This window comes from Cricetulus griseus, chromosome 4 (assembly GCF_003668045.3).
Source record: "Cricetulus griseus strain 17A/GY chromosome 4, alternate assembly CriGri-PICRH-1.0, whole genome shotgun sequence".
NCBI lineage: Eukaryota > Metazoa > Chordata > Mammalia > Rodentia > Cricetidae > Cricetulus > Cricetulus griseus.
This window is the reverse complement of record NC_048597.1, coordinates 217,663,435-217,691,128: the sequence shown is the minus strand read 5'-3', so window position 1 is coordinate 217,691,128 and position 27,694 is coordinate 217,663,435. Positions and strand designations below refer to the sequence as shown.

The following is a 27,694-nucleotide window of genomic DNA, read 5'->3' as shown; positions in this document are numbered from 1 at the left end:
CCTGTCTATCTAATTGCTGCTGCTGCTTCTTTGAGACAGGATTTCTCTGTGTGACAGCTCAGGCTGTCCTGGAACTCACTTTGTAGACCAGGCTGGACTTGAACTAACAGAGTTCAAGAGTTCACGAGTGTTGGGATTAAAGGTGTGATCCACTACCGTCTAGCCTAAATGCTTCCTTTGCATATACTGGAGAGAATATTTGCATCCTACTCCAACAAGCATCAGCTGTGGCTGTAGGAAAATGTTTATTACTGTGCAATTAAAATGTTTATTGCTGCACAATTAAAATGTTTACACTGACTGTACAATTCAAACTGATACAAGTTTACAGGACGACTGAAAAAAAACAGTATCCAAATACCTCATAGCTATGAGAAAATATTAAATAAAAATGGTAGAGTCAAGAGTTCATTTGTCTTACAAGTTTTCTTGAACTAATAACCGTACAGAGAATGTCTAAGAATACTGAGGGATCACCATCACTCAGTCTCTGTCTTGTGAAATCACAAGTATGCTCCACCATGCCTGCTGATCATCTCAGAGGCTGATCTGCCCAAGGAAGAAGCATCTAGCATGTGACCCCCCGGCACACAGCCACCTCTGAGGATCTGTACTTCTCAGACAGACAAATTTCCTGTTGGCAAAGCTCCCTCTTACCTGGCTGGGGAGGATGGGGTGGTGGCATCTGGTGGTGCATCAGAGGGTAGGGGGGCGGCTGCTGCTGGTGCATCATGCCGGGGTGGGCCGCTGCACCAAGGGGGGCCAGGCCAGGCCCCGCAGAGTGCTGGTGCGCTGCTGGTGGCTGAGGGCTCTGGCCATGCTGCTGCTGCTGCTGCTGCTGCTCCATTTGCTGTCGAGCTCGTAGCTCAGCATATTTCAACTGTTCCATGTGGAAGTTCTGACGCTCAGTAAGCAACTGCTGTCTCTGTTGTTCTAGCTGGAATAAAGAAGAGAAACGCTACCAAGAGAATTCTTAGGACTTCATGACATGTAGGACATGTTCTTGATGCACGAGTTCCAGTCACACCATGCTACAGAGGCCGCTGACCAGGGATGCCCCACGTTTAGTCCAAGATCTGCTTTTCCTTATACCTAGTAGCAGTGGGGCAAATGCCCCCTGGCCCTACTTTCAATACACTGGTAGGCTTTCATCTTTTTAGTATTACTGGAGACACTATTTAACTACCTTACCCAGGCCACCCTTGATTCCTGGGCTCAAGTGATCCACATGTCTTAGCTTCTAAATAGCTGGGACTTCATCTATGTGCTGCAGTCTGAGAAAGCCTGCAGGTAATATTTTATTTATTTAAGTCTCACAGTGTAGCTTCATTGGCTTCAAATGCAGAGATCTGTCTGCCTCTGACCACTCTAAGCACCACCATGCCTTAAATGTATTAAAAAAACATTCCATGATGATCTTGATACTACTTCCCTAGTTAAGATGGGGGAGGGGGTCCCTCAACCCACTGCTCTCAGCAACATTTAAAGCACATTTCACCTCCCCAGGTACACACTGGGATGTGATCCATCTGGTTACTGTCTATTTTAGACTATAAAATGTCCAAGAGTAGCATGTCCTTAGGCATGCGCCAACGTGTGCTCACACCCACTTTCCCCTCCTACATGGAACTTTGGAATGGTGTGGCAAGGTAAATCTTAGCTTTTAGATAGCTAAAATTACACGGGGTCAACAAATTCGCACATTTTCAATCATTAAATATATAATTTTTAATTATTTTTTTATTTTATATGCATTGGTGTTCCTATGTGAAGGGGTCAGATCTTAAGAGTTACAGTTGTTAGTTGCCATGTTTGTGCTAGGGATTGAACCCAGGTCCTCTGGAAGAGCAGTCAGTGCTCTTAACTGACAAATCATCTCGACAGCCCCTAAATACAAATTTTTGAGAAGAAAATGAAGACTATAAATATTTCAATATTCAGAATAACAGGACAGAAAACAGCATATAGTTCAGTAGTAGAGCACACAAATGAGCCACTGGGTTCAAATTCAACTGCCACAAAAAGAAATGAGTAAATAATTAAGAAAAATAGCCAGGTGAGTTTGTAAACCTAGTACTCAGAAGTTACAGACTGATCTAGGTCCTTCTTGGCACTTAGTGAGTCTGATGCCAGACTGGGCTGCAGGAGACACTGATTCAAAACCAAACATTAGGTTTTTGTTTTTGAAAAGGATTTTATTTCATGTATATGAATGCTGTATCTACATACTTCCTTTATGTAAGAGGAGGGCATCCGACCCCATTACAATGGCTGTGAGCCACCATGTGGGGCTGGGACTTGAACCTAGGACGTCTGGAAGAGCAGCCAGTGCTCTTAACCTCTGAGCCATCTCTCCAGTCCCCCAAACATTATTATACATGCAAACATCCAGACATTAAGATTAAAAGTAGCTGAGCCAATAAAGTATACTCTAAATTCAGGGTTGATAAAATCAACCTATTAAATATGAAGAAAATAGAAAAATAAAAATGTATGGAAATATGGAAGATAGTATTCATACATATGAAATTAGACTTATTTCTTTTCAGTAGTGACTCCATCCCATCATTTTCCACAGCCTGATTTCTCATTGGAATCCCTTTCTAGGGCTGCACTGTCTAGGGCAGTAGACATTAACTGACACCTAGGAATTGAAATACAGCCCATATGAATGGAGACAGGCACACATGGAGAGCAGAGGGCAACTTGTTTGAACAGGTTCTATCTGCATGTGGGTGCTGGGATTGAACTTAGGTTTTAAGTTTTAGGTCTAAACAGATGAACCATGTTACTGTCCAGTATAAAAAAAAGAAAGTTTCATTTTGATTATACATATATTAGTATTATAAAATTAAATTATTATAATTTCAGTTGTTTTAAGCTTTTAACATGGCTGGTCAAAAATCTTAATTACATGTATGGCTCAAATTTTACTTCTGTTGACTACCAATAACGAAACATTCAATGGGTTAAGGAAATGTAATATTGTGGCTTTTGGAAGGAGCCAGTTCTGTGAATAAATACTATATCCTGTAACTAGCAAAAACTAGATGGGATAAGCATGACAATTAGCTTACAAAATTGGCAGAGATGATCCACTGTGGAATAGAGTGAGAAAGATCACTGCGTGGCATAAGGGTCATCTGGGAAAGTCTGTGATGAATGACGCTCACAGTGGGAGAGCTATGAGCAGATGAGGAGGAAGACAGCAGTAAAAGATGCTCAAGTCCAAGTCCTGAGATTTGGTCAGATTGCAGAATCAAACAGTGTTACACACTAAGTTTCAGTAGGGTAGCACGAAAGGCTCTGGCCTGGCTGGACTTCTTCACATGATAGGAAAGGACCCAAAATGTAATAATTGAGAGAATGCCCCAAAATTTCAATTCTGGAAGAAGATTAAGTAGTGACATGTACCAGACCAAATAATAAAAGAGAGCTACAGACGACTACAATCTGCTTTTAGATCCCGAAGTATTCTCTCTAGGAAATTTAGGATTCTGCAGTTTCCTAAGGTTAGACACAACAGGTTGCCAGAAACAGACCTTTTACCTACATTCTGGAGTCACTAATGTTCCGGACAGCTTGGCTGCAGTACTAAAGCTATTGACAAACTACAGAAGGTAGGTCAAGATCTTCTTCGTAATTACCTTGAACTGCTAATGGAGACTGTGCTGTCTCCCAAGGGATGTTTTTGATCTCTGTATTAACTACTCAGTATTTTTGTCTTTTTCTTTTCTTTTTTTTTTTTGTTTTCGAGCCAGGGTTTCACCCTGTAGCCCTGGCTGTCCTCAAACTCAAGAGACCAGCCCACCTCTGCTTCCTGAGAGCTAGGATTAAAGGTGTGAGCCACCATTGCCTGCTTCTTTTCAAACTCCAATTAGCATTTCTTAAGTGACCTAACTCCATCAGGTCTTTTGATTTTTTTTCCCAAGAGAGGCTTTCTCTGTGTAGCTGTCTGGAAAGTGTAGATCAGGCTGGCCTCAAATTCAGGTATTCTTTGTAAGAAAACCAACCACCAACCAACCAACCTACCAACCAACCAACCAACCAACCAACCCAACAAATCCACCCACCCCTTTTACCTTAGGGAAATGGGAAGAGAGAAAGCCAAATATGTCTATACTACTTGTCCCTGAGAGACTTAGGCAGAAGGACAACAGCATGTAGGCCCCATCGTTACAAAAAAACCCACTACTACAAAAACACACAAACAAACAACACCAAAAAACCAAGGGAAAAAGTAACTGTTTTCCTATCTACAATTAGCTGCCCTAAATTATACTAGATATCTCTAAACTGTCTATCACTCTTTCACTTACTTTAAAAAAAAAAAAAAAAAAAGGTAAAAGCAGGGTTGAGTGTGAGGGGTAAGAGTTATGACTGGATCTCCCTTGTTGCCCAGGTTAGTCCCAAATGCCCTGGCCCCACCCTCCCTGGCTGCCTTGCTTAACTGTGTCTGCCATCTGAAAATACAGAAAGTAATTAGAAGGAAGTAATTATGAAAATTAAAAAAGGCAAGTGATTAAATACACATGCATACACCTGCAAAGACAACCCAGTTAAAACCCAAAGCTATAATGTAGGGTGAACAAGCCCCCTGAGGTGAGAATAAGGCCCCCACTGTGGTTCCCAACTGGCTCCAGATGGTGCATAGCTCCCAGGTGCTCCAGGGCAGAAGCAGCAAATATGAAAAAGCTGCTACATCCTGGTGTCATCATGTAAACGAAGTATTCCAAATACCAAATCAATTCTAAAGATGGTATAAATCCACGTAAGTACTTAATGATTGATAAAGGTGTTAACATACATTGGAGACAAGATAACCTCTTCATCAGGTAGTTCTGGGAAAACTTGACTCCCAGACACAGAAGAATTAATTGATACCTCTCTTTTACACTGTTGGGAAAAAAAAAAACCAAAATGGCCAGCTTTATGTGAAGACTAGTTGGGGGTAGTGGCACATGCCTTTAATTCCAGCACTTGAGAGGCAGGGGCAGAGGGATCTCTGAGATCAAGGCCAACCTGGTCTACAGACTGAATTCAAGGGAAGATAGGGCTATCCTGTCTCAAAACCCCCACTCTCAAAAATCTACAAACCCATAAATTGTAAAAAGAAAGTTAAGATATAGACGTGGCCAAGTGTGGCAGCTCAAGAATCTTGGTCCAGCATTCAAGAAGCTGAGGCAGTTAACAACCATGATCTTGAGGTCAGCCTAGGCTATAGAGTGTGCCCTGACTCAAAAACAAAAGAAACAAACGAGTCTGGGCAGGGCAGTGGTTGCCTTTAATTCCAGTATTTAGGAGACAGAACCAGGTGAATCTCCGAGTTTGATGCCAGCCTGGTCTACAGAGAGAATTCCTGGGAAGCCAGAGCTATATAAAGAAACCCTATCTCAAAAAAAAAAAAAAAAAAAAAAAAGTAAATTAATTAAAACAAAATATACAAGACACACAAAATTGGTAGCTATAGAAATCAACATGTGGTTCCTCAAAACAAGAGACTAGATTCAAGGGGATTCTAAATCTGCACCACGTGGAAACCTGCTCACCCATGCTCATTACAACACTGTAAACAACAGTCAAGACATGGAGTCAGCCTAGATACCCATCAGCAGGTGAACAGCACAAAGAAAATGTGGTACACACATAATGCAGTTTCACACAGCTATAAAGAATGGTTTGACTTTTAGTCTAGCTTTCAGGAGACAGAGGCAGGTGGCTCTCTGAGTTTGAAGAAGTTCCAGGACAGTGAACGAAACTGTCTTGGGGGTGGGGGGAATGAAAAAAGGTTTTAGTCACACACCCCCCCAATAAGCTAGGCTCAAAGAGAAAAGCAATCACAAGATTTCTCTGATACATGGAAAGCGCAGTGTAAATGTGTGTAAAGCAGACAGCAGAAGAGCAAGTGCTGGGGAAGAGGGCCAGTGCGATGACCTACACGTGCAATGTTATCGTGAACTCACTAACGAAAAATTACAAACTAGCAAGAAAATAAACGACTTAAAGACTAATTTTGGTATTCCAAACAACAAACTGTAGCAACAGCCTTCATGACAATCAGGAAGGAGGGGAAGGAGACATTCCTAAATAGCTGGCACATTAAGGCACATTTTAAATGTATTCAACCACTGAGCCATGATTTGACATCTGGAAATCTGCCCTGTAAATTGTTCATCTGTGGGCACACAGTTATTCAGTAAAACACTATTTTGATCTATAGTTTCGTCAGAATCACAGAGTGGGAAGAAGAACAATTTGCAAAAGAAAATATTTATAATCCCAATATATACAAATCCGGTGATCATGTATAAATACACAGTGAGAACATTCTGGAAAACACCAAACTAATAACAACTCTCTCTAGGAATAAAACATTTCAGTGTTACAGGTATTTTAGTAACACACGCTATGTAGCATGGGCAACCGTTGAGAACTCACTAAGTGTAAGTAGCTACATAGAGACAGGCAGTGGTGGCTTACGCCTTTAATCCTAGCACTTGGAAGGCAGAGGCAAGCTGATCTCTGTGAGTTCGAGATGAGGACAGACTTCAAAGCTACACAAAGAAACCCTGTCTTGAAAAACAGAACAACAACAACAACAAAAAAAACCACACACCCAAAAAACTAGATAGAAAAGGTCACACATTTTAGTCACTTATATTACATGAATTGTCAAGGATTTTAAGTACATCCACAAAGACAGAAAGATTACACATAAGGTATAGGAGGAGATACTCAAAACCAATGGGAAAGGGTTACTGCTAGTAGAGGCACATCCTTTTAGGGCAATGAAATGTTTGTCAAGTAGATAATGGCTAGAGTGAGAAAACCCTGTCTCTATTCTATTATGTGTGTGTGGGGGCATGCGGGGTGGGATGGGTGGGAGGTGTGCCACATTGAATTGATGGATGGTAGCCAGAGGAAAATTTATGGAAGCTCTTCCATTCCACCATTTGAGTTTTAGGGATCAGTGGCCTTACCTACTTAAAATGGTTCTTTCTATGAAGCCTACTAAAGTGGAAATCTATGCCTGGAATCCCAAAACTTGGGAGGCTGAGGTACGAGGAAACCATATTTTAGTCACAAAGACACCTTTTAATGTATTTATTATCTAAACCTTTAAAAATTAAATATCCATTTACTTTATTTGTTGTTTTTCAAGACAAGGTTTCTCTGGGTAGCCCTGCCTATCCTAGAACTCACTCTGTAGACCAGGCTGGCCTCCAGATCATAGAGATTCAAATGTCTGTGCCTCCCAAGTGATGGGATTAAAGAAGTGCACCACCACTGCCTGGCCATCCATTTAGTATTATTGCCAAGAGTTATAAAACAAGTTAGGAAACTCTGACATGGCCCAGCGTGTAAGGGGCATTTACAGCCAACTCTGATGACTAAGTTTGACCCCAGGAGCCCACACAGTAGAGAGAGAAAACTGACTCTTAACAAGTTGTTCTCTGGCCTCAACAACTGTACAGTGGATCAGCACACATGAATGCATATACTCCAACAAAGTTAATAATAATAAAAAAGAAAAATTAAACATTTAAGAGTAAAAGCAGAGTTGCTGGGTATAAGAGCACACTTTGAATCACAGCACTGGGGAGGCAGTGGGAGGTAGACATGTGAGCTCTAGACCAACCTGATTTACTCAGAGAGCTCTGAGCCAGCAAGGTACACAAGACCCTGTCTCAAAACAAGCAAGCAAGCAAGCAAGCAAGCAAGCAAACAAACAAACAAAAAAACCCAAAGAAACAAAATAATGTAAAGACTGGGCTGCTGAGATGGCTCAGAAGATAGAAGGTTCTTGTCAAAAATCCAGGTGGTATAAATTCATTCCCCAGAATGTATGCAAAGATGGAGGGCTAGCACTGACTGCCAGCACCCAAAAGGCTGGGGTGAAACATCTCAAGTTCACAGTCAACCTTCACGACACAGGCCACACAAATTCATGGACAGCCTGAAGCGAATGAGAACTATAAAGAAATATTAGAAGATCTTAAGTTATTCTATAGGCATCTTTCATTTTGTTTTCATGTTGAAGACTTGGTCTCAGGTAGTTGCAGACTGGTCTCAAGCTCGCTATGGACCTAAGGATGACTTTGACTCCTGATTCTCCCGCCTCCATCTGAGGAGTGATGTGATTATAAGCAGCAACCCCAGCAATGCCAGGCTCTGTCCCCATGGGTACTCTGATTTTATTCTCTGCCCTCCCATTTCCTAGGAATATAAGCTAAAAACTAAAAATAATTTATTAGTGAATTTGTTAGCATTCTTCATGACTCTGATGGAAACTAGAGAATCCAGTTTCATAAAAGGCTACCTAGAGGCCCTGTTCTGAAGCTCCCCTGCTCCCCAGCATTCAAATCCCACCGTCGTCTGCCCGCACTCTTACACTTCCTGTACAAAGCAGTGGCATCCAAGGGAGCCCACAACAGCACTTCTTTGTATTAAGATACTCAACACAGATGCAGCTGAAGTTCACACAAAGCTCTTCTCCCTTCATTTGCATAAAGCAAGAGGAGGGGTGAGAAAGAAGAAAAAAGGGCAGGGGTTCTGACAAAAAAAAAAAAAAAATCCACTTATATTGCCAAGTATTCAAGTACTAGGTAAGACTAGATGCCTCAGAACTAGTTAATAAGAAGTTTCTGTTTCAATATTTAGTGACAGGGAAGGACACATTCACAGAAGAAAAACCAAGTTAAAAAGATACATTTCCAGTCCTATTATACTCAAGAAAAAAGAAAACCACTGTACTTTCTTGTTTCCATATGTGCTTCAAGCCCAAGCTGCACTGCTTGAGGAACTGTCATTTTGGTCTTGTTGCTTTAGAAAGGAACCTGTGCCAGGTGGTGGTGCCGTACTTGTTAAACCCAGAACTCTGAAGGCAGAGGCAGGAGGGTTTCTGTGAGTTCCAGGCCAGCCTGGTCTAGTGAGTGAGTTACAGGATACGTAGGGATACACTGAAACCCTGTGTCCAAAAAAACAAAAAACAAACAAACAAAAAGAACCCGTGACTGGGGTATGGCTTTCTAAGTCTCACAAACGGAGGCAATGCAACTATATGTAGTCAAAGATACATTAATTTATTAAAGGCAATATAAGCATAATTTAATGGAAATGAGAAGAAAACAAAGGGCTGGAAAGAAGGCTCAGTGGTATGGGCATGGCTGCTTTTCCAGAGGCTGCAGGTTCTATTCTTAGCACCCACATGACAGTTCATAAGCACCTGCAACCGAAGTTCCAGGGGATCCATCACCCTCTTCTGGCCTATGTGCATACTTCATGTATACAATATAGATATGCATGCAGGCAAAACATCCATTCATATGAAATAAAACTAAAAGGAAGCATTTAAGGTTAAAAAAAAAATAAAGAAGAAAAACAAAGATAAACATAATTGTTCTGGAGACCATAAAAATCACTTGGCCTTTTCAACACATCTCTGCTAGTAAAGAGATACTGTTAGCTTTACCTTCAGAAATCTATCTTCTTCCTTCATGTGGAAGGCTGCCATTCTGCTCTAAGTCATTATCTCACACAAGCTCCTCTTACATCTGCTTTAGCAGGTTTCTCTTCGGATCCCACAAAACCACAAACAAACTGGTTCTTCCTCAACAATTTGCCTAGGATCTGACCCCATCTTCAACTCATGGCCTCGTAGTCTTTCTATATTTCTTTCAAAAGAAACTGTGTGTGTGTTAAATTCTGCTGGTGGGAATGGAAGCAGGGCCTTGCACAGGATGAGAGCATGTTCCACCATTCACCCAGTCCCAACAATTCAACCCACAGACCTTCTCGACACTAACCCTGGCAGTACTTTCCCTCAGTCTAGCCCATCCAATTACTTCCTGTTTCCATAACAAGTAAGTCAGATTCCCTCTGCATTTTATCCAAATCATGGGTGTGCACTACAAATGTGCCTGAAGCATGAGGAGACCAGAAAAGGAGGAGAGGTCACCCTAACTGGAGCTGTGGACAGCTGTGAGCTGTCATGTGGGTGTTGGGAGTTATCTAACAACTATGGAAGGGATAGAAATGCTCTAAGTGCTTAGCCATCTCTTAGGCCCTCAAATAATAGTTTCTTACTAAGGATTATGCTGATGACATCAAGTTCATTAATATTCTGACATGTATATAAAGAAAGCATACACAAATACACATCTTATAACAATGTAACCTCATAAACTCATTGGTCTAATTGAATTCCAGGAAGGTACAGAGTCTTACTTTATATATCGCCCTATTCTTGGTACCTAGATACCTGAAACAGAAACACCCAATGAATGAACAGGTGACAATTCATCACGACCACTTCAAAAGTCATCATCGCCAAGATACTCATCAGGCACTTAAGACAATCATGTTGTTTCTTATTTTGGGATTTGAGTTAGCCAACTAGTTAAGGACAAGTCTAAGCTATTAGCCGAGCTTTCATAATTAATAAGAAGTCTCTGTATGGCAATTTGGAAATTAGCAGGGTTACATTAGCATAGTGGCTGACCTAATTAGTTCACAAGGACAACAGCTTACAGATATAAAACTTCAGGTGTAGTTTTTGAATAATAAATTGTGTAAATGAAGGCATAGGCATAGTTACTGTACACTAAACACACGCTAAACAATGTGCCAAGCACTACTCATAATTCTCAGCTAATGCCTTCATAGCCTGCAAAAATCACTGTTAAGATAATAGTCATGGCTTTGCTTGCCAACAAAAGATAGGACACTAATTCTTGGTTGTAAAAAACATCAGATTTAAGTTGTGAACAAAACTAACAGGTTCCATTAACAAAATCACCCATTTTCGTTATGTTGGTAAAAGTAAATCTTCAAGTTGGTTCCTCAAGCTCTCATTTCTTAATATGCCCACCATCCATTCTAAAGCACACCTAATCTCTATCTATCCTGACATTAGTGTTGGTCTACACAGCTGTGTGGCGCCCACAGGCTCATGTTTGAATGCTCAGATATCATGGAGTAGAACTACTTGGGAGGTACTATGTGCCTTGTTGGAGTAAGTGTGTCACTGGGGATGGGCTTTGATATTTCCCAAGACAGGTCCAGTGGCTCTCTCTTCCTGCTGCCTCTGGATCCACATACAGAAATGTCAGCTACCTCTCTCTCCATCATCATGTTTGCCTGCTTCCCAACTATAAGCAAGTCTCAGTGAAATGCTTTCTTTTATAAGTGTTATTGTCCCCTCACAGCAACAGAACACTGACTAGGACAGTAGTAGGTACCAGGAGCAGGTTACTGCTCTGAAAGGCCTGACCATGCTGATGGCTGGTGAATGTGAATCTAGGATTAGGTTGAATGTTTTAAATGAGGCTCCAACTAGTTGGAGCATAGAGACAGTGCTGAGGACTATCTTAAGTATAGGGGATCAACTTAAGAAAGTTTCCGAGGAGAAGAATAAAATTAGTAAGTGGTCTTGAGGACTTTCCTGTGACATTTTGGTGAAGAATGTACCTGCCTTCTGTTCATGTAAAAAAAAAAAAAAAATCTACCTGAGGATAAATTGAAGAACTTTAAATTAATGATGTTAGCAGAGGAGATTTTAAGACAGCCTAGTCCTGACTCTGTCCTAGGCAGATCTATAATGAAATGAAGCAAGCCAATCAAGGAAAATACAAATCGTATAGTCTGAAGAGAAAAGGAGTACCAGGAATGTAATGGAGCTAAGTTAAGTGATCAAAGAGAAAAAAAAGTTCAAAGAAAAGCCTTAGGCTAAGTGGAATAAATGGAGAATTTGATGTAAAGCAAAACCACCCCACCCCTGTTAAACTTCCAAATTATGAAAAAGAAGCAAAAAAAAAAAAAAAAAAAAAAAAAAAAAAAAGTTTCATCAGTTAAGGAAGCTGATGAAAATGTATTAGAACAAGGGGCCAAGTTCCAGTGCCAGCAAACAGCAGAACTTGGTAGCTATGGCAAATGCTGCTTGAGGCTCAACCTGGGCCTAGTTCCAGCTACTAGTAAACCTCCAGAAGAGGTAAGAAGGTGTGACAGAGATAAGGTAAAAGGCCAAAAGTGTGGATATTACAGACAAATAGGCCCTTAAGGTAAAACAAGATAAACTTTTTATTAAAGACAGGAAAATTAAGAAAATCTTACAATATAATGGACTTATAGGCTTTTACACTTCACCAGAAACAAATTGGCAGGAAGAAGATGTAACTTAAAATATAGCTTTATAGAAGGGATATTTTTATTTATTTGGGTTTTTCGGAACAGGGTTTCTCTGTATTGCCTTGGAACCTGTCCTGGAACTCACTCTGTAGACCAGGCTGGCCTGAAACTCAGAGATCTGCCTGCCTCTGCCTCCCGAGTGCCTGGATTAAAGGTGTGATCCACCAACTCCTGGCAGGGATATTTTAATATTAAGTATGTAAACAGCTAAGATATACAAAGAACTAAGATTTAAAATGTAGACGGAAACCCATTTATTTTATACTGATGGTTCATCAAATATAGGGAATGACAGAAAATCTAGAGACCCAAGGAAGAGCCCAACTTTATATTACCTGTTCTATTTCTTAAAGGCAGTCAGGGTTAATTTTAAAGACATCAACATACAAATTCAATTCCCCTCACTTACAGCCTCTTTCTCTCTGTCCATAATAGTTTCCAGCTCTTCAAAATGTCGAAGTTTGATCTCCAGTTTCTTCATCTGTGTCTCAACCAGGAGAGCTACCAGGGACTTGATCTTTCTCTCTTCCACAGCAGCCAGGTGCTAAGGGCAAAAACCACTCTAATTATTTAGGTAACCCAAACATAAGAAAATGCTGAAGTTGAAATTTAGAGGAATAAGCTTTAGGCCACTACTTTGTTTCTTCCAAACATTTATTCCATGTAAAATACTCTCCTTTCTATCACTGAAAATTTCTGGTACTTATAGAAATAGAGAAAAACAAGTCTTCGTCCCTCCCACCATGTTATTTAAAGGGGACATCAGAATGGCTCAGTGGGTAAAGGCACTTGTTTTTTAACCTAAAAAATTGAGATGGACCTTCAGAACACACCAGATGGAGAAACTCAACTCCGACAGACTGTCATATGATCTCACACCATGGAACCCCTTTTCTCAAACCCCAGAAACAGTAACTTATTATAAAGGATTAACGGAAATTCTTCCAGGGTACATTCTTATCACAGAGTCTACAACAAGGAAGAGAGCTATACAGGACAGACTGTCTATCTGAATAAAGACTTTTTCAATTATTTTTTGGTAGTGTCTCAGTATGTAGCTCTGGCTGTCCTGGAACCCACTAACCTAACCCAGGATAGCAGAGAACCCAGAGATCCACCTGTCTCTGTCTCCCTAGTGCTGGGATTAAAGTGTATACCACCAACAGCCGTCACAGAGACTCTTGATAAGCTCACCACCAAATGCACCTACCTACCTATTTATCTGAACTGAGACCCTTGATGCACTAAAAAGAACATATGTTCTCACCATCCTTTCCCTGCTATGAATTTTCCAAGGATAATCAGCTTATCTCTTTAGCACCAAAAATTTTTCTGCAAAGCTTTCCCATGGTAAGCGAACTGTGTTGGGGCAAGGAAAACCAGAACAATACTTTACCCTAAGCTTAAAGATAATATCCAGAGCTATAAATAGAAACACAGGACAGAAAGGAAGTCGCTTGACCTGGAAGATGCCAGGATGACTCCATAGCCATGAGCATGGCAGCCACTGCATTCATGCTTCTGGACTACTACCTGGCACAAAGAAGAAAGTGCCACATTGCCCAGACTTGGCCAGGCTCTGACTACCTGCAACAATTAGCCCCCAACAAACTCCAAAATGCATTTTGTGATCTCTAAATATTGCAAGCATCTTCTTTGTAAGTAAGAATTTAATAAAATGTAGGGAAAGCTATCTTTGTAACCTCTTTATTGCCAACAGAATCCAGGTGTTAACATATAAAAGGCACTTAAGATAGGCTTCTGGCAACAATGGTGACATGATACTATATCATAACTTTAACTACTTTGTTTTAAAGATTATTTCATTTTATTGGTTTTTCAAGACAGGGATTCCCTGTGTAGCCCTGGCTTTCTTGATAATTACTCTGTAGACAACGTTGACCTCAAACTCAGAAATCCTCCTGTTTTCCTCTGGAATGCTGGGATTAAAGACATGCACAACCATGCACAGAGAAACCCTGCCTCAAAAAACCAAAACAAAAGTTTACATGTACACGTTTTCTTGTAAATCTATACAGTTGTATACAGTATCACTGGTATCAAGAAAAGGGCATCAGAGTTTCCAGAGCTGGAGTTACAAGAACTTGTGAGTCACCCAAAGTGGGTACCGGGAACTAAACCAGGGTCAACTGTAAGAGCAATATGTATTATTGGCTACTGAGCTATCTCTGTGGACTCAACTGCCTTTCTTTTACAGATAACAACAATGGAGTGTCATGTACAAGCTGTGGAGACATCTAAATGGAAGCTGATGTTACATCCCTATAGCAGTGCACTTAAATCTTTCAGGACATATGTCAGGACAAATGTGGCTAAAAATATTTTAAAATTTTAAGCTGGTTATCATTATGATGAGTACTATGTGATGTGATTTATAATTTTGTTTCATTACTGAGTGAGTGCCTTGTGACTGTAGGTGCCTGGATACTGCAGCAGACATATGGAGGGAGGGGCAACTTTAGAAGGTTCTCTTATTGAAATGGGACTGGACCCAGGCCTGCAAAACCTTTAATCTATGGATTAATCTTACTGGCTGAGATTTATGTAGGAAATGAGAAACATCCTATATTTTATTAAATATACAATGTTAAAACATATACCAGCTGAAAGGACATCAATATGGAAAAAAAAAAAGTTTAAAAAAAAAAAAAAAAAAAAAAAATCAGTATCTTTAGAAATTTAAGAACAAAATCCAGAAAATTTTAGTGTACCACAAAGGCAAGAAACAAATTATAAAGGGAGGGGGGAGATCAATTCAAAAATGATTTCCTAGTTCTTTGTGTAGGGTTGAGACCTCTGGACTAGTGTATTGGTGGCGTCACTATTTAGCTCATGTTTGGGGAGTCATGTTGGTTAAGTTAGGTTCTGACGTATGAATAGGTAACACTTAGGAATATGTGTGTGTGTGTGTGTGTGTGTGTGTGTGTGTGTGTGTGTGTATAGTAACAATAAATAAAAAAGAGGCCAAGAATTTGGAAGAAGTAGGGCCATATCAGAGGGTCTGGAGAGAGGAAAGAGAGAAATATTGTAATTACATTATAATCTTCCCCCCAAAAAATACTTACTGGGCAGTGGTGGATCACACCTTTAATTCCAATACCTGGGAGGCAGAGGAAGGTGGATCTCTGTGAGTTTGATACCAGCCTGGTCAAGAGAGCAAGTGCCAGGATAGGTTCAGAAGCTACACAGAGAAACCCTGTCTTAAAAAACCAAAAAAGAAAACGTTTTTTTCTGTTGACCAGTTTCCATGAAGACAAACCTATGTTTTCCACTTTAGTTGGCATGGACAGAGTAGTTTATGAAGAAATCTGAGGCAAATATATGACTTTGAGATTTGTTTTGAGAGAAATGAATATCTTATTCCTGGAAAAAAAAAAAATCTCTCTCTCCTTTGGGTCTGAGGTTTCTAGTTTATTCCAAAGGTAATTTTCAGCTCCCCTTTTTAAATCTCAACACCCAGACAGAAGAAAACTCAGTGGACCTAGCCATGTGTGAATATGCCTGCTAATGCTCCCACAATCCTACTGTAGGTTTGGCCCATCACAGCTTGCCAGTAGATGCAAAAATGGACATGTTCCTGAAGGGATACTCCCATGGGAAGGGTGGTGAAAAAGCACAAGCTAGATCCTGAGACTCTAATTACCAACCCATGCTTTGAAAGGGTGACAAACACCGAGTAACAAAGCTGTTTATAGGCACAGAAAAACAAAGTAAGAGTAAGAGAAACTTGCAATGCGAGTGAAGCCTTGCTAATTACAGTAATTGAAGTGAATTCCTTGCCCCCTGATTACCATGCACCACAAAAATGATGATGTGCTGTGAGCTGTATCGGATCCAGCTATAAAGGCACTAAACGCACATGTGCAGCTTATCTCGCAGGGACATTTGTACTGCTGTCACATTTAAGGGACATTTACTTCAATACTGGACACGGGAAGCCTCGTTAATACGAGTACTCGGGAGAGGTCAGCCTGGTCTAGTTCCAGGACAGCCAGAGCTACACAGAGAAAATCTGTATCAAGGGGGGATGGGGGGGGGGAGATACTGAACAGACCTGACAATGTATTACATTGCTTCTATAAAGCGAAGGAATCTAGTATTCATGGTCCCTAGTGTATAATGGATAAAACAGATAGTCCACCATTTTATTTCCTTATTATATGAAATAGCCTAAAACATAGAACAGTGGCTAAGAACAGGAGAAATTGGGCTGGAGAGATTGCTCAGAGGTTACAAGTTTCCAGAGGTCCTGAGTTCGATTCCCAGCAACCACATGATGAAGAAATTACAGGAAGTAAGTGTGAGAGAACCATATTCCAGGAGGGAAATGGTTATAAATGTTAGAGCCACAAGAAACAAAATAATTTCAAAGGAAAGACAAGAAAAGAAGCTTAAAACTAATTAAAGACCCTAATCACTAAACAATTCTGAATTACCATTGAGGAATTAGAAATTTTAGTAGAGATAGGGAGGGTACTGAAGACAGTATTTCTTCAAGACAGGCATGAGAGCCTGTGCCTGTAATCTGAGCAATCAGTAGGTAGAGCAAGAAGGGTTTAAGATGAAGGCCAGTCTGGCCTCCACAGTATCACCCTGGGTGATAAGCAAAGGAAATAAAAAAAAAAAAAAAAAAAAAAAAAAAAAAACAGTAATTCTTCACTAATCCAGTTTCATGAGAATTTAACTTTTAAAAATTATTGCTACTATGGGATTACATTTATATGAAGGAAAAAAGGTCCTTGAGATGGCTCACTGGCTTAATGAAATGTGTCAAAAGCCTGATGGCCGGACCTTGACACCCAGGACCTATGTGATGGAAGGAGACGATCAATCCTATAAACCCAAAGTCCTAAAGTTGTTCTCTGATCCTCAAAGGCATACTCTGTGATATGTGTACCTGGAAACACATGCACACACTAATAATAATAATAATAATAAATATATAAACTAAAACCAGGAGATAAGCTGTGGACATCCATTAGACATAAGAAATACGTGGAAGCTCCTTGAGGGCAGTAATATCATATTTCTGGTATTGTTGCTGCTTACATGGGTGAAATCATTTATGAAAAATTCTGAGCTGAAGGCTTATCTGTCCTACTTATTTCAATGTAAGCACTTAAAAAAATTAAAAAGAAATGACTCAGTGGTTAAGAGAACTGACTGCTCTTGCAGAGCACCCAGACTTGATTGCCAGCACACACACAGTGGCTCATCACTGTCTTTAAGTCTAGTTCCAGGAGACCAGGTACCCTGTTACAGGCTTGAAGACGGAGAAAGGAGGGATGCTCTTGCAGCTTCTAACCCTATACTGATGAGATAATCCCGAATGACACTATGTACAGTGAGACTTCATACATATCGGGGTGTGGCAGAACACACCTTTAATCTCAGCATTCAGAGGCAGTTGGTCACCAAGGCTATACATAGTGATATCCTTTCTCAAAACAACACAATCAAACTCCACACAGAGACAAGCAGATGATGTCCAAATCATCCAAACTACCAGAAGACAGGAAAACATGAAGGGACAAAACTAGAGAAAAGGAAAGCAACAAACTGGCACCTACATTGTACTTACTATTATGTAAGAGTCTGCCCCAAAACTCACAAGAAAGCTAGGCATGGTAGCTGTTGCATGTTTTTAATACCAGCACTGGGAGGTAAAATGTGTAAGAAAAAAAGAACTGTAATGACTTCTCCAGGAAGACTTCCTTCAGGGGATTTATATCTACCTAGGTCAGAGGGGAAGAAACTGGTAACTGTGGTTTTGGGGTTTGAAGTGTTTGACCTATGAATTTTACAGCTTAAACACTTAAGAGTAAGTAGTTCACAGCAGCAGTGATTTGAAGGACCATGAAAGACCATCTATATCAACATGTGAAGATATTCTCAAGACAGATGATTAGGAAAGTTCTAGAACCTGCAGGGCCTTGAAATCTGGTAAATTATAATGGAAGGAAACCACTAAGAAAGAATGGATGAATTTTTTTTTTAATTTCATATATTCATCTTCAGAATGCTTTAAAATGCTAAATTAACACTAAGCGTGGGAAAATAACATTTTCCTGTCTTCTTAAATATGCAGTGCAGTCGAGACCATATTATAAATAGCAAAAACCACCCCCAGAAAAGCTGGCAAATTCAAGAAGCAAAAGCTATTTTAGGTTCTCTCTATCTTTTCAGTCTGTACTATCAGGATGAAGTATTATACAAAGAAGCAGATTTTGTCTTAAAAATCATAAATATTTCAATTTGGTAAAAACTACTGAAACAATGGTCTAAGACAAGTTCCACAGGCAAATTAAATAGATAAAGGAGACCCTTAAGGAGAATGCAAAATATGCCTTCAATTGGCTGCCGTCACAAAGCTGAAGGCAATAATGAATGGAAGGAAAACGGTCACCCCAGGACCGGATCTACTCTGAACACCCTCCTTCTGCCTGCGGGTTTCTTAACCTAGAAATGCCATTCAAGCCAACAGTCATCTCCTGCCGGGAGGGAGGCTCTTTATACTAAATGTTCCCAATTAACTAAAAACAATATGACCATTCATGGCTTAAGAGAGCACGGGAAGGGGGCTGTTGGGCAAACCTTGGCTTTGGTGGCAGCTGACGCGAGAGCAGCTGCTGCGGCTGTGGCAACATTTCCCTCAGAAATCTCGTGTTCCACTTTCTTCTTCCCGGTATCGCTTTCTCTTTCTTTACATGTATCAGTGAGTTCCTTGTTCTCTTCATTCTCCTTTTCCTCTGAAAATATTTATAAAATCTTTATTATGAGTATAGTCTAGTACCTATAACCCATTAACGTCATTTGCCACAATTTAAACCACCTTTAAACTAGGAATGATGTTACATAGGTTTCAATGCCCTTTTTTACTTCTTAAGAGTTTCACTGACTCGCCCGCTGCATTTAAGTACACATCCATCAGGCATAGTTTGGAAGTTGTATGTATGGCCTGACTTTGTGTCATTTTCCTCGGCTCTGTTTGTGGTTCCCTTAGATATAAAGTAAGTTGAGGGGAGCACAGCTTAGGACTCACACATTTGTTCATTAAGCAGTAGAATGATCTGAGGACAACCCTGAGTTTGGACGAAATCAGACACTGAGAATAGTACTCCACAAGTCTGGGACAGACATGATGGGCTGCTACTGCCAACATACAGAATAAAGGGCAGGAACAGGACAGACAGACACCCCCCACCCCAAAAGGACAAAGGAGACAATAAATTGGAAAAATAAGACACAGATACAGAGAGACCAAAAAAACAAAGGAATTTAAATGTTGGTAAGCAAGTTGCTTAATCTCTATTGAAAACAAACAAAGAAAAGCAGCTTCCAGTCTGAGCACTGGTACCTAACTGTTCGATAAAACTCAAGGGTCAGGCACATGGTACCAGGCATCCAATCTTTGGAGGCATGTAAAGTCAGTTTCTCTAGAGGTTAAGACTAAAGGATAGCAAGCACAGAGACCGTCTAGATCAGAGAGAGAATTTAAGATTATTCTGGCTTAAAAGTAAAGAAACAACAACAAACCACCAAGCAGGACTCTGGACATGCCTGTGGTACAGTGTGTACAATGCCATAGGCTCAATCACCCTCCCAACCAATCCAAACTAAATGAAGAATGTCAACAATCCTAGTGCTTGGGAAGTGGCACTAGGACCAGGAGTTCAAAACTAGTATGAGTTCTGTATCAACATTCAGGTCAGCTTGGGCTATTTGGGCAACTGTTTCGAAACAGCAACCAATACAGGAGTCTAGAACAAAGTGGTTAAGAGCACTCACTGGCTGCTCTTTCCAGAGGACCGTGGCTGAATCTCAGCACCTGAGTGTCAGCTCAGGTTTGTCAGAGCACCAGCAACAAAGTGTTACAAAGACATGCACATAGGCAAAAACCCATGCAGGTAAAATAAACCTCAAATGCATAGGAAGCTGAGCTCCAGGCCAGCCCAAGATACACAGTGAGACCATGTCAAACAAACAAGCAAACCAACCAACCAACACCCACCAACAATAAAAACAATTGTATTTTTCTTTAAAAATAGTACTTTAAAGGAGGAATGTTGTGGATTATTTAACTAAGTAAAGATGTGTTGGAATTGCTTATTTTGCATAATATTTGTTTAACTATAAGAAGATGTATTGCACTTGCTTAATTATGTAAAGGTGTATTGTTGTTTTACTTTGCCTGTTTAAAGCACCTGATTGGTCTAATGAAAAGCTGAATGGCCAATAGTGAGAAAGGAGGTATAAGCAAAACTTCTAGGCAGGTAGAGTAAGTAGGAGGAGGAATTTAGGCTCAAGGAAGAAAGAAAAAGATGCCAGGGGCCATCCAGCCAGCCAGAATTGGGTGAAGCAAGAAAGTAAGACATAGAGAATGAAAGAAAGGTTAAAAAGTCCTGAGGCAAAACATGTTAAATAAATAGAAACAGGTTAAATTAAAAGAGGTAGTGGGAGCTGGAGAGATGGCTCAGAGGTTAAGAGCACCGACTGCTCTTCCAGAGGTCCTGAGTTCAATTCCCAGCAACCACATGGTGGCTCACAACCATCTATCATGAGATCTGGTGCCCTCTTCTGGTGTGCAGATATGCATGGAAGTGGAATGTTATATACATAATAAATAAATTTAAAAAATATCATTAAAAATAAATAAATAAAAGAGCTAGTGGGACAAGTATAAGCTAAGGTTGAGAATTCAGAATTGAGAGTAAGTCTTCATGTCTTTATTTGGGAGCTGGCTGGCGTCCCAAAGAAAATTCCCACTACAGGTAAGAGGGTATTTCTATATCAATGGTCAGAACTTCTTCCGTTGTCTTAGTAAGTCGCACGCTAACACATTCTAAGGAGCTCTGGCCCAAGTCACCTGGTTTGATATCCTCACTAACTTCACTATCTTGTTCCTTCTCACTGTTTTTTTCATTGTCTCCATCTTGGGCTTTATCACCTTCGTCCGATTCATTTTCCACTTTGTTGTCTGCCTGAAAGTAGCACAAAACAAGAAGAGAGACTGAGTGACGCAGTTCTTTTAGGAGTGAAAGCATCTTAAGCTGACAACAGGTTTCACTATTTTTTGCCAAGAAACAGACTAGAGTCTGAAGGGCCTGGTAATGAAGACCTAGAAAAGAGAATAACAAATTATGAGATACACATTTTTAACCAATTCAAAACCTGGGTGCTCATGGGATGATACACCTCTCAAGCACATAGTGCCTGGGTCTTCTGCAACCTCTGCTACAATGACAAGGTTTGCAATGCCCAGAGGAATATCAAAGTAGCTAATCAGTGTTGTGTAACAATTGCAAAAAAAACAAACAAACAATAAACAAACAAGCCATAAAACTACATAGATGCACAGCTGATTTTGTGTGGTGCCCCACTTCCCCCGTTTTCATGTTTCATGTTTTGTGTACACACATTTGCACAAGTATGGGCGCTCACACACAAGGAGGACCTTGGTTGACGTTGGTTATTATCCCATCGCTCTTCCACCTTATTCAACAAGGCACGATCTCTTAAAGTCATATTATTTGAGGACCCCATCTCTGACTTTTGAAGATAAAATTATAGGTAGGTCATCGTGGGCACCTGGCATTTACAGGGTTCTAGAAACGAACCCAAGTGTTTTAACGGGATGAAAGAAGATGGCTGCCACTGCCAGAGGAAAACCTGATGAGATGATTTTATCATGCCATTTACTAATGGCTTTAGGAACACAGCAACAGTGATCATGCTTTGGTAATTGAAAACCAATTCACTGGTCAACATCTGGGAATTTTGAAAATTCCTGTGACCTTGAACAAATTAGAGAATACATCTATAAAATGGTGACTATCACCGACTTGGTGAGGCTCTTTTAAGAAATAAATGAGAGGCTGGAAGATGGCCCAACAGAGGAGGGCACTGACTATACTTCAAAAGGCCCAGGACAGAGTCCTAGAATTCACATGGCCGCTCACAACCTCCTGTAATGCGACACTAGGGACCAGCTACCCTCTTCTGGCCCCCTCAAGCACCCACCATGCAGTGCAGACTTACATGCAAGGAAAACATATTCACATCAACTAAAAATAAATCAGATGAAGGCGGGGTGTAGGGTTTTAGCACTCAAATGTTAGATGCAGGTAGGGAATTTCTAAGTTTGAGGATGACTCATCTAAATAGTGAGGTCCAGTCAGCCAGAGAGCTTCACACAATGCAACTGTGTTCCAACCCCCCACCCCCGGCAAAAGAAAACAACCTATGGGGCTGGAAGAGATGGCTCAGTGGTTAAGAGTACTTCCAGAGGACATGGATTCGATTCCCAGCACCCACATGGCAGCTCACAGCTGTTTGTAACTCCAGCTCCAGGGGCTCCAACACCCTCACACAGATCTGCAGGCAAAACACCAATGTTTACAAAGTAAAAATAAATAATTAATCCCAGTACTCTGGAGGCAAGGGCAGGCAGATCTCTGTGAGTTCCAGGCCAGCCTGGTCTATAAAGTGAGTTCTGGGACAGACAGGGATACAGAGAAACCTTGTCTCAAAATACCAAAACAACCCAAAATAAAATAAAATAAAACCCCACAAACAAAAACAAACAACACTAAGTCAAAGAATCGTATAAAATCCCACATGCAGACTTACTCCCTCGTATATGGACACTGCCTAACTGTAAACAATTGGATTGTTAACAGTAGCCCCTCTCACTCGTTTAATCTCATAGTGTCACGTGTAATCAAGACCTTAAATCACACTCATGTATATTCAAAGAGTGACTGAGTATCCATTGCATTCTGTAACTGATACTATCCACACCAAGGTCATCCTTGAAAAGGCTGTACATTCAAGAACACTGCTGAGCTTTTACCATCACTTTTTACCATCAGCTTTTACCATGAGCAGGGACTAGGCCAGTAACATGGACACTTAGATGACATACATAGGCTTTGAATCCTGACCCTGCATTTCAATATTTAATGTTTTTACTCTTTAAAATCTACCTCAAAGGTAACCTGCTCATAAATTCTTTACCAAATATTCTTCTGTCAACAGTGAACTAAACTAGGAAATCATTTAGTACTGTGAAATTAATTCTCTTCTAGTGCAAGCATAACTCCCAGGTCCTACAATTTTATATTCACAGTAATACAACTTTTGTATTCATGCTCCCAAGTGTGCCTGAACAGAGTGCAAAAGAGGAGGACAAGGTGTGGACGAAACTCCAGTGAAGACTCCGTGGAAATCAGCCTACATTATGCATTGTCAGCAGTATGCTGGAAAGGCGCTGTATGGTTTGTTTTCTGGGAGGAGACAACTGAACAGCCTTTACCTTTTCCAGCTGCTGACCATCAGACTCTGTTTCCATCTTCTCTTCTTCAGACCCTTCTACAAGTGAAAGAACAAAACCAATATGGATATAGGTAAGAATAGGTATAGAACATCTGAAATAAACTTCTATGCAGTGTCATTAAACAGTCCTCCTGTTGGCAAAGGAAGTCAAACATACATAGCACATCTTTTATGAGGAAGGATGAAGGGTGTGAGAGTAATAAAAACTGTCCTAGTCAGAACAGTGGGAATGCAGGGGAGATAACCAGGTTCAGGGTAGGGGGTCTGGAATAATGTTAACTAATGTTTCTTGACCTAGGGCTGTTGATGGAAATGTGTTTTACTTGAGGAAATGCACTATGGTCATGTGAATTTTAAAATGTTAAAGAATAAATATAGTTCATTTTATCTAACAGATTATTACTGCGTACATATTTCAGTCAGTTACAGCAGAAAGACTGCTTAATCCTATATTTGCTGAAACCACTGTTAAGGGAATGCTGTTAAAGGAAACTATTCTTTACATGAATTTTTTTTTTTAAAACAAGTATTTTGTTTTAAGAATTAAGGGCGATCAGGCAGGCAGTGGTGGCGACAGCACTCTGGAGGCAGAGGCAGGCGGGTCTATGTGAGTTTAGGGCCAGTCTGATCTACAAAGCTACACAGAAAACTGTGTCTCAAAAAAAAAAAAAAAAAAAAAAAAAAAAAAAAAAGGATGGGCTGGTGTTGGTGGCCCACGCCTTTAATGCCAGCACTCGGGAGGCAGAAGCAGGCGGGTCTCTGTGAATTCGAGGCCAGCCTGGTCTCCAGAGCGAGCGCCAGGATAGGCTCCACAGCTACACAGAGAAACCCTGTCTCAAAAAAATATATAACAAATCAAAAAAGAATTAAGGATGATCATGATCTGAAGCAATTCTCTGGGGAGGGTTATATGGAAAGAAGACAACATTATAGAAAATGAGCATTCTTTGAAACACAAAACCAGGCAAGCATTATTAAAAGTAACAAGAGTTTGTTATATATTTAAATAAAATGGTTTAAAAGCTCCACATATTAAAATTTTTTATTATCCCATTGTAAATGCAAGTATTTATCATCATAAGGATTTAAACACTTTAGACAGGCTCATTAACCATCACCACCACAAAAGCACTGCATTAAACAACTGAGTAGGAAAACTGCTGTCTAGTTTTTGAACTTGAGTCCACAAATCTGTTTCCAGAATAATGGTTGACTAGCAGCTACTAATCAGTATCTTCCCAAAGTGTAAGCACTCAGTGACAGAAGTAATACCAGATCATGAAAACTCCAGGACCAGGATTTGAACAGAGCAGTGTTATCAACATGTAATCACTGTAAAGTAGTTCAACTGTGGTCTAGCCAAGTCCAAGGAAGGAAAGAAAGAGTATCCTCCAATTCTTGCATAGGGCTGCTTCAAACCTGAGGAAATGCGGTTCTAAGACAGCAGCAAACTATGACCATATAAGTAGCACATATTTGGACTCAGAGGGCTTGAGATAAGGTCTCACTGTATTTCTGTGGCTGGACTGGAACTCATGGTGTAGACCAGTTTGCCCAGAAGATATCCTCCTGTCTGCCTTCTGAACACTGGGATTAAAGGTGTGCTTCACTGAGCCCAGCTAGGGAAAATATATAATAGTAATATAAATATTAATATATATACACATATAAAAATGAGGACATGAAGGTGGGTAGGAGATGTTTAGGGTTCGAAGAATTGGAAGTAGGAGTGTGGGGGGAATTTGAGCAATTATGTATATGGAAACTTCAAGCTAAAAGAAAGTGAGTATATGATAGTGTATAAAAGATAGCATAGAGACAATAACCATAACAAAGACAAAAGGATGCTATAGCATAAATAAAACAAAAATTAATGAAGTTAGCATTATCATTGAGTCTTTAAAAAGATGAGCTGCAAGATAGCTCAGAGCTACTTGTTGGTCTTGTACAGGACCCAATTCCATTCCCAGCACTGACACAGTGTCTCAAAACCATCCATAACTGAAGGTCCAAGAGATTCCGATGCCCTCTTCTGACCTCCAGGCTACCAGGTTTGTAGTCAAAATCCCTATATTCATAAACACAAAAAGACTCCAAAAAAGGTCAAGTATGATGTGTATACTTTAAATTCCAGCATTGGATAGGAACAAACAGGTGAGTTCTCTGAGTTAGAAATTTTGTCTCAAAAAACTAAAACAATGAAATGAGTAACAAAATAGGAAAAAACACAGAGACTGGTTAATAAAGAATTAGTGATGGGCAGTGGCGGTTCATCCCTTTAATCCCAGCACTTACAAGGCAGAGGGAGGCAGGTCTCTGCGAGTTTCCAGGCCAGCCTGGTCTACAGAGCTAGTTAGAGGACAGCCAGAGCTGTTACACAGAGAATTCCTGTCTCAAACAAACAAAACAAAGAATTAGCACAGAAGACATAAATAGCAAATGAAAACTATAAAATGGAGCAGAAGTCAAGATGAACTGGTTCATGGATTGACCAAGAAATAGGAAAGACAAAACACATAACTGAGTCAGAGATGGAGGAAGACCACAGGAAGGGACATACTTGCTGATCAGCTGGACTCTAACGCAAGACAGTATTGAATGACAAGCTGTCAGTACACGTAAGCAAGCTTTAGGGAAAACGGTATTTTCTAAAATGCTGTTGACTATAGGGCCTGCTTACACCCAAATGTAAAAACAAGCAAGAATATGTAAAGTTGGAGAATGTTACACGAAGGAACAGATTGGACAGGGAAAAAAAAAAAAAGAGTGTCAAACAGCAAAGTTAGTGATATGGATTCATTTTGATTTGTCAACTAGTTTAACCATATGCCTAGCTTCAACACGGCAGCAGTTAAGAAAATGTACTAGTAGAATACTACATATACATACCTACATACACACACACCCCCCCCACACAAATTGTCCATCTTACAACCACACAGAACATATTTTACAGGGGTGAATTAACAGCTACTTGGAAGCTATAAAAATAAGTAAAAATCTGGACAATAAAACACTGAATGAGAGCCGGGCGTTGGTGGCACACACCTTTAATCCCAGTACTCAGGAGGCAGAGGCAGGCGGATCTCTGTGAGTTCGAGGCCAGCCTGGTCTACAGAGAGAGAGAGAGTTCCAGGACAACCTCCAAAGCCACAGAGAAACCCTGTCTCCCAAAAAAAAAAAAAAAAAAAAAAAAGAGAAAGATAAAGAAAGTCATCTCAAACATATTCCATATTTTATAAAAACTAAAACGCAACAAAATTATACTTAACATATGTTGTTTAAGTGTTATCTATGTTAGTGATAAAAGTCATTTTAAAAGTATAGAGTAGAACTCTAAAATATAGGAGTGGGAAGGTGAGAAGAAAAGAGAGGAAGAGAATTATCAGTACTGTTCGGATTTAAAATGTAGCTTTTGGCTGGGTTTGGTGGCTCACGCCTTTAACCACAGCACTCAGGAGGCAGAGGTCCTGAGGCCCACATGAGACCTTATCTCAAAACATGAGGACTTATTAAGATCTCAGAAAAAAGCCAAACAGAAACTGCAATACATACAGGTTTTAAATTAATATACATCATCAAGAAATGAGATACATGACTTGCTTTTGAAAAACTACCCACAGTTGTATATTCAATTTCCACATTCCAAAAGTACTACACACTCACATTCTCTCTGGTTAGACAAGGTAAACTTGACTCCAACATTTTAAACTTGGCTGTGATTCTAATATAAAAGGCAATGTGATTTAATATCTGCTTATATAATGATGGTGTAGTTAAAGAGCCATTAAATGCAGAAAAACTGCTTGTACTCTAAGGAAATGTCTAAAAATAGTTTAATTGCACGTTGTATATTTCTCTCATGCTATGAAAACATAGCTTCTGTTTGGTTTGAGTAATGACATGAACTGTCAAACCCCCACTTTGTTTATTTATGTATTCATTCATTCATTCATTCATTCATTCATTCATTCATTCATTCATTCATTCATTCTCTACATAGCCCTTGCCATTCTAGAATTCAGTGTGTAGACCAGGCTGGCCTTTTACTCAGAGAGAACCGCCTGCCTCTGCCTCCTGAGTGCTGTGATTACAGGTGTGCACTACTGCATCTGGCTAGCAAGAACTCCATTTTCACTTCATGTGTAGGGTA

The 27,694-nt window shown here is 40.1% G+C and overlaps 1 protein-coding gene across 2 annotated transcripts in view; it reads right to left on the bottom strand.

Moving 5' to 3' along the window:
- Positions 1 to 27,694, bottom strand: part of Smarcc1 (SWI/SNF related, matrix associated, actin dependent regulator of chromatin subfamily c member 1) — a 109,432-nt gene that overhangs the window by 13,049 nt on the left and 68,689 nt on the right. For both annotated transcript variants that reach the window (XM_027414665.2, XM_027414664.2), the window contains exons 22-26: positions 23,522 to 23,577; positions 21,074 to 21,188; positions 18,802 to 18,956; positions 12,596 to 12,730; positions 658 to 937 (exon numbers count right to left, since the gene is read on the bottom strand). In XM_027414665.2, the coding sequence (XP_027270466.1) occupies positions 658 to 937; positions 12,596 to 12,730; positions 18,802 to 18,956; positions 21,074 to 21,188; positions 23,522 to 23,577 (741 nt within the window). The remainder of the gene's footprint in view (positions 1 to 657; positions 938 to 12,595; positions 12,731 to 18,801; positions 18,957 to 21,073; positions 21,189 to 23,521; positions 23,578 to 27,694) is intronic.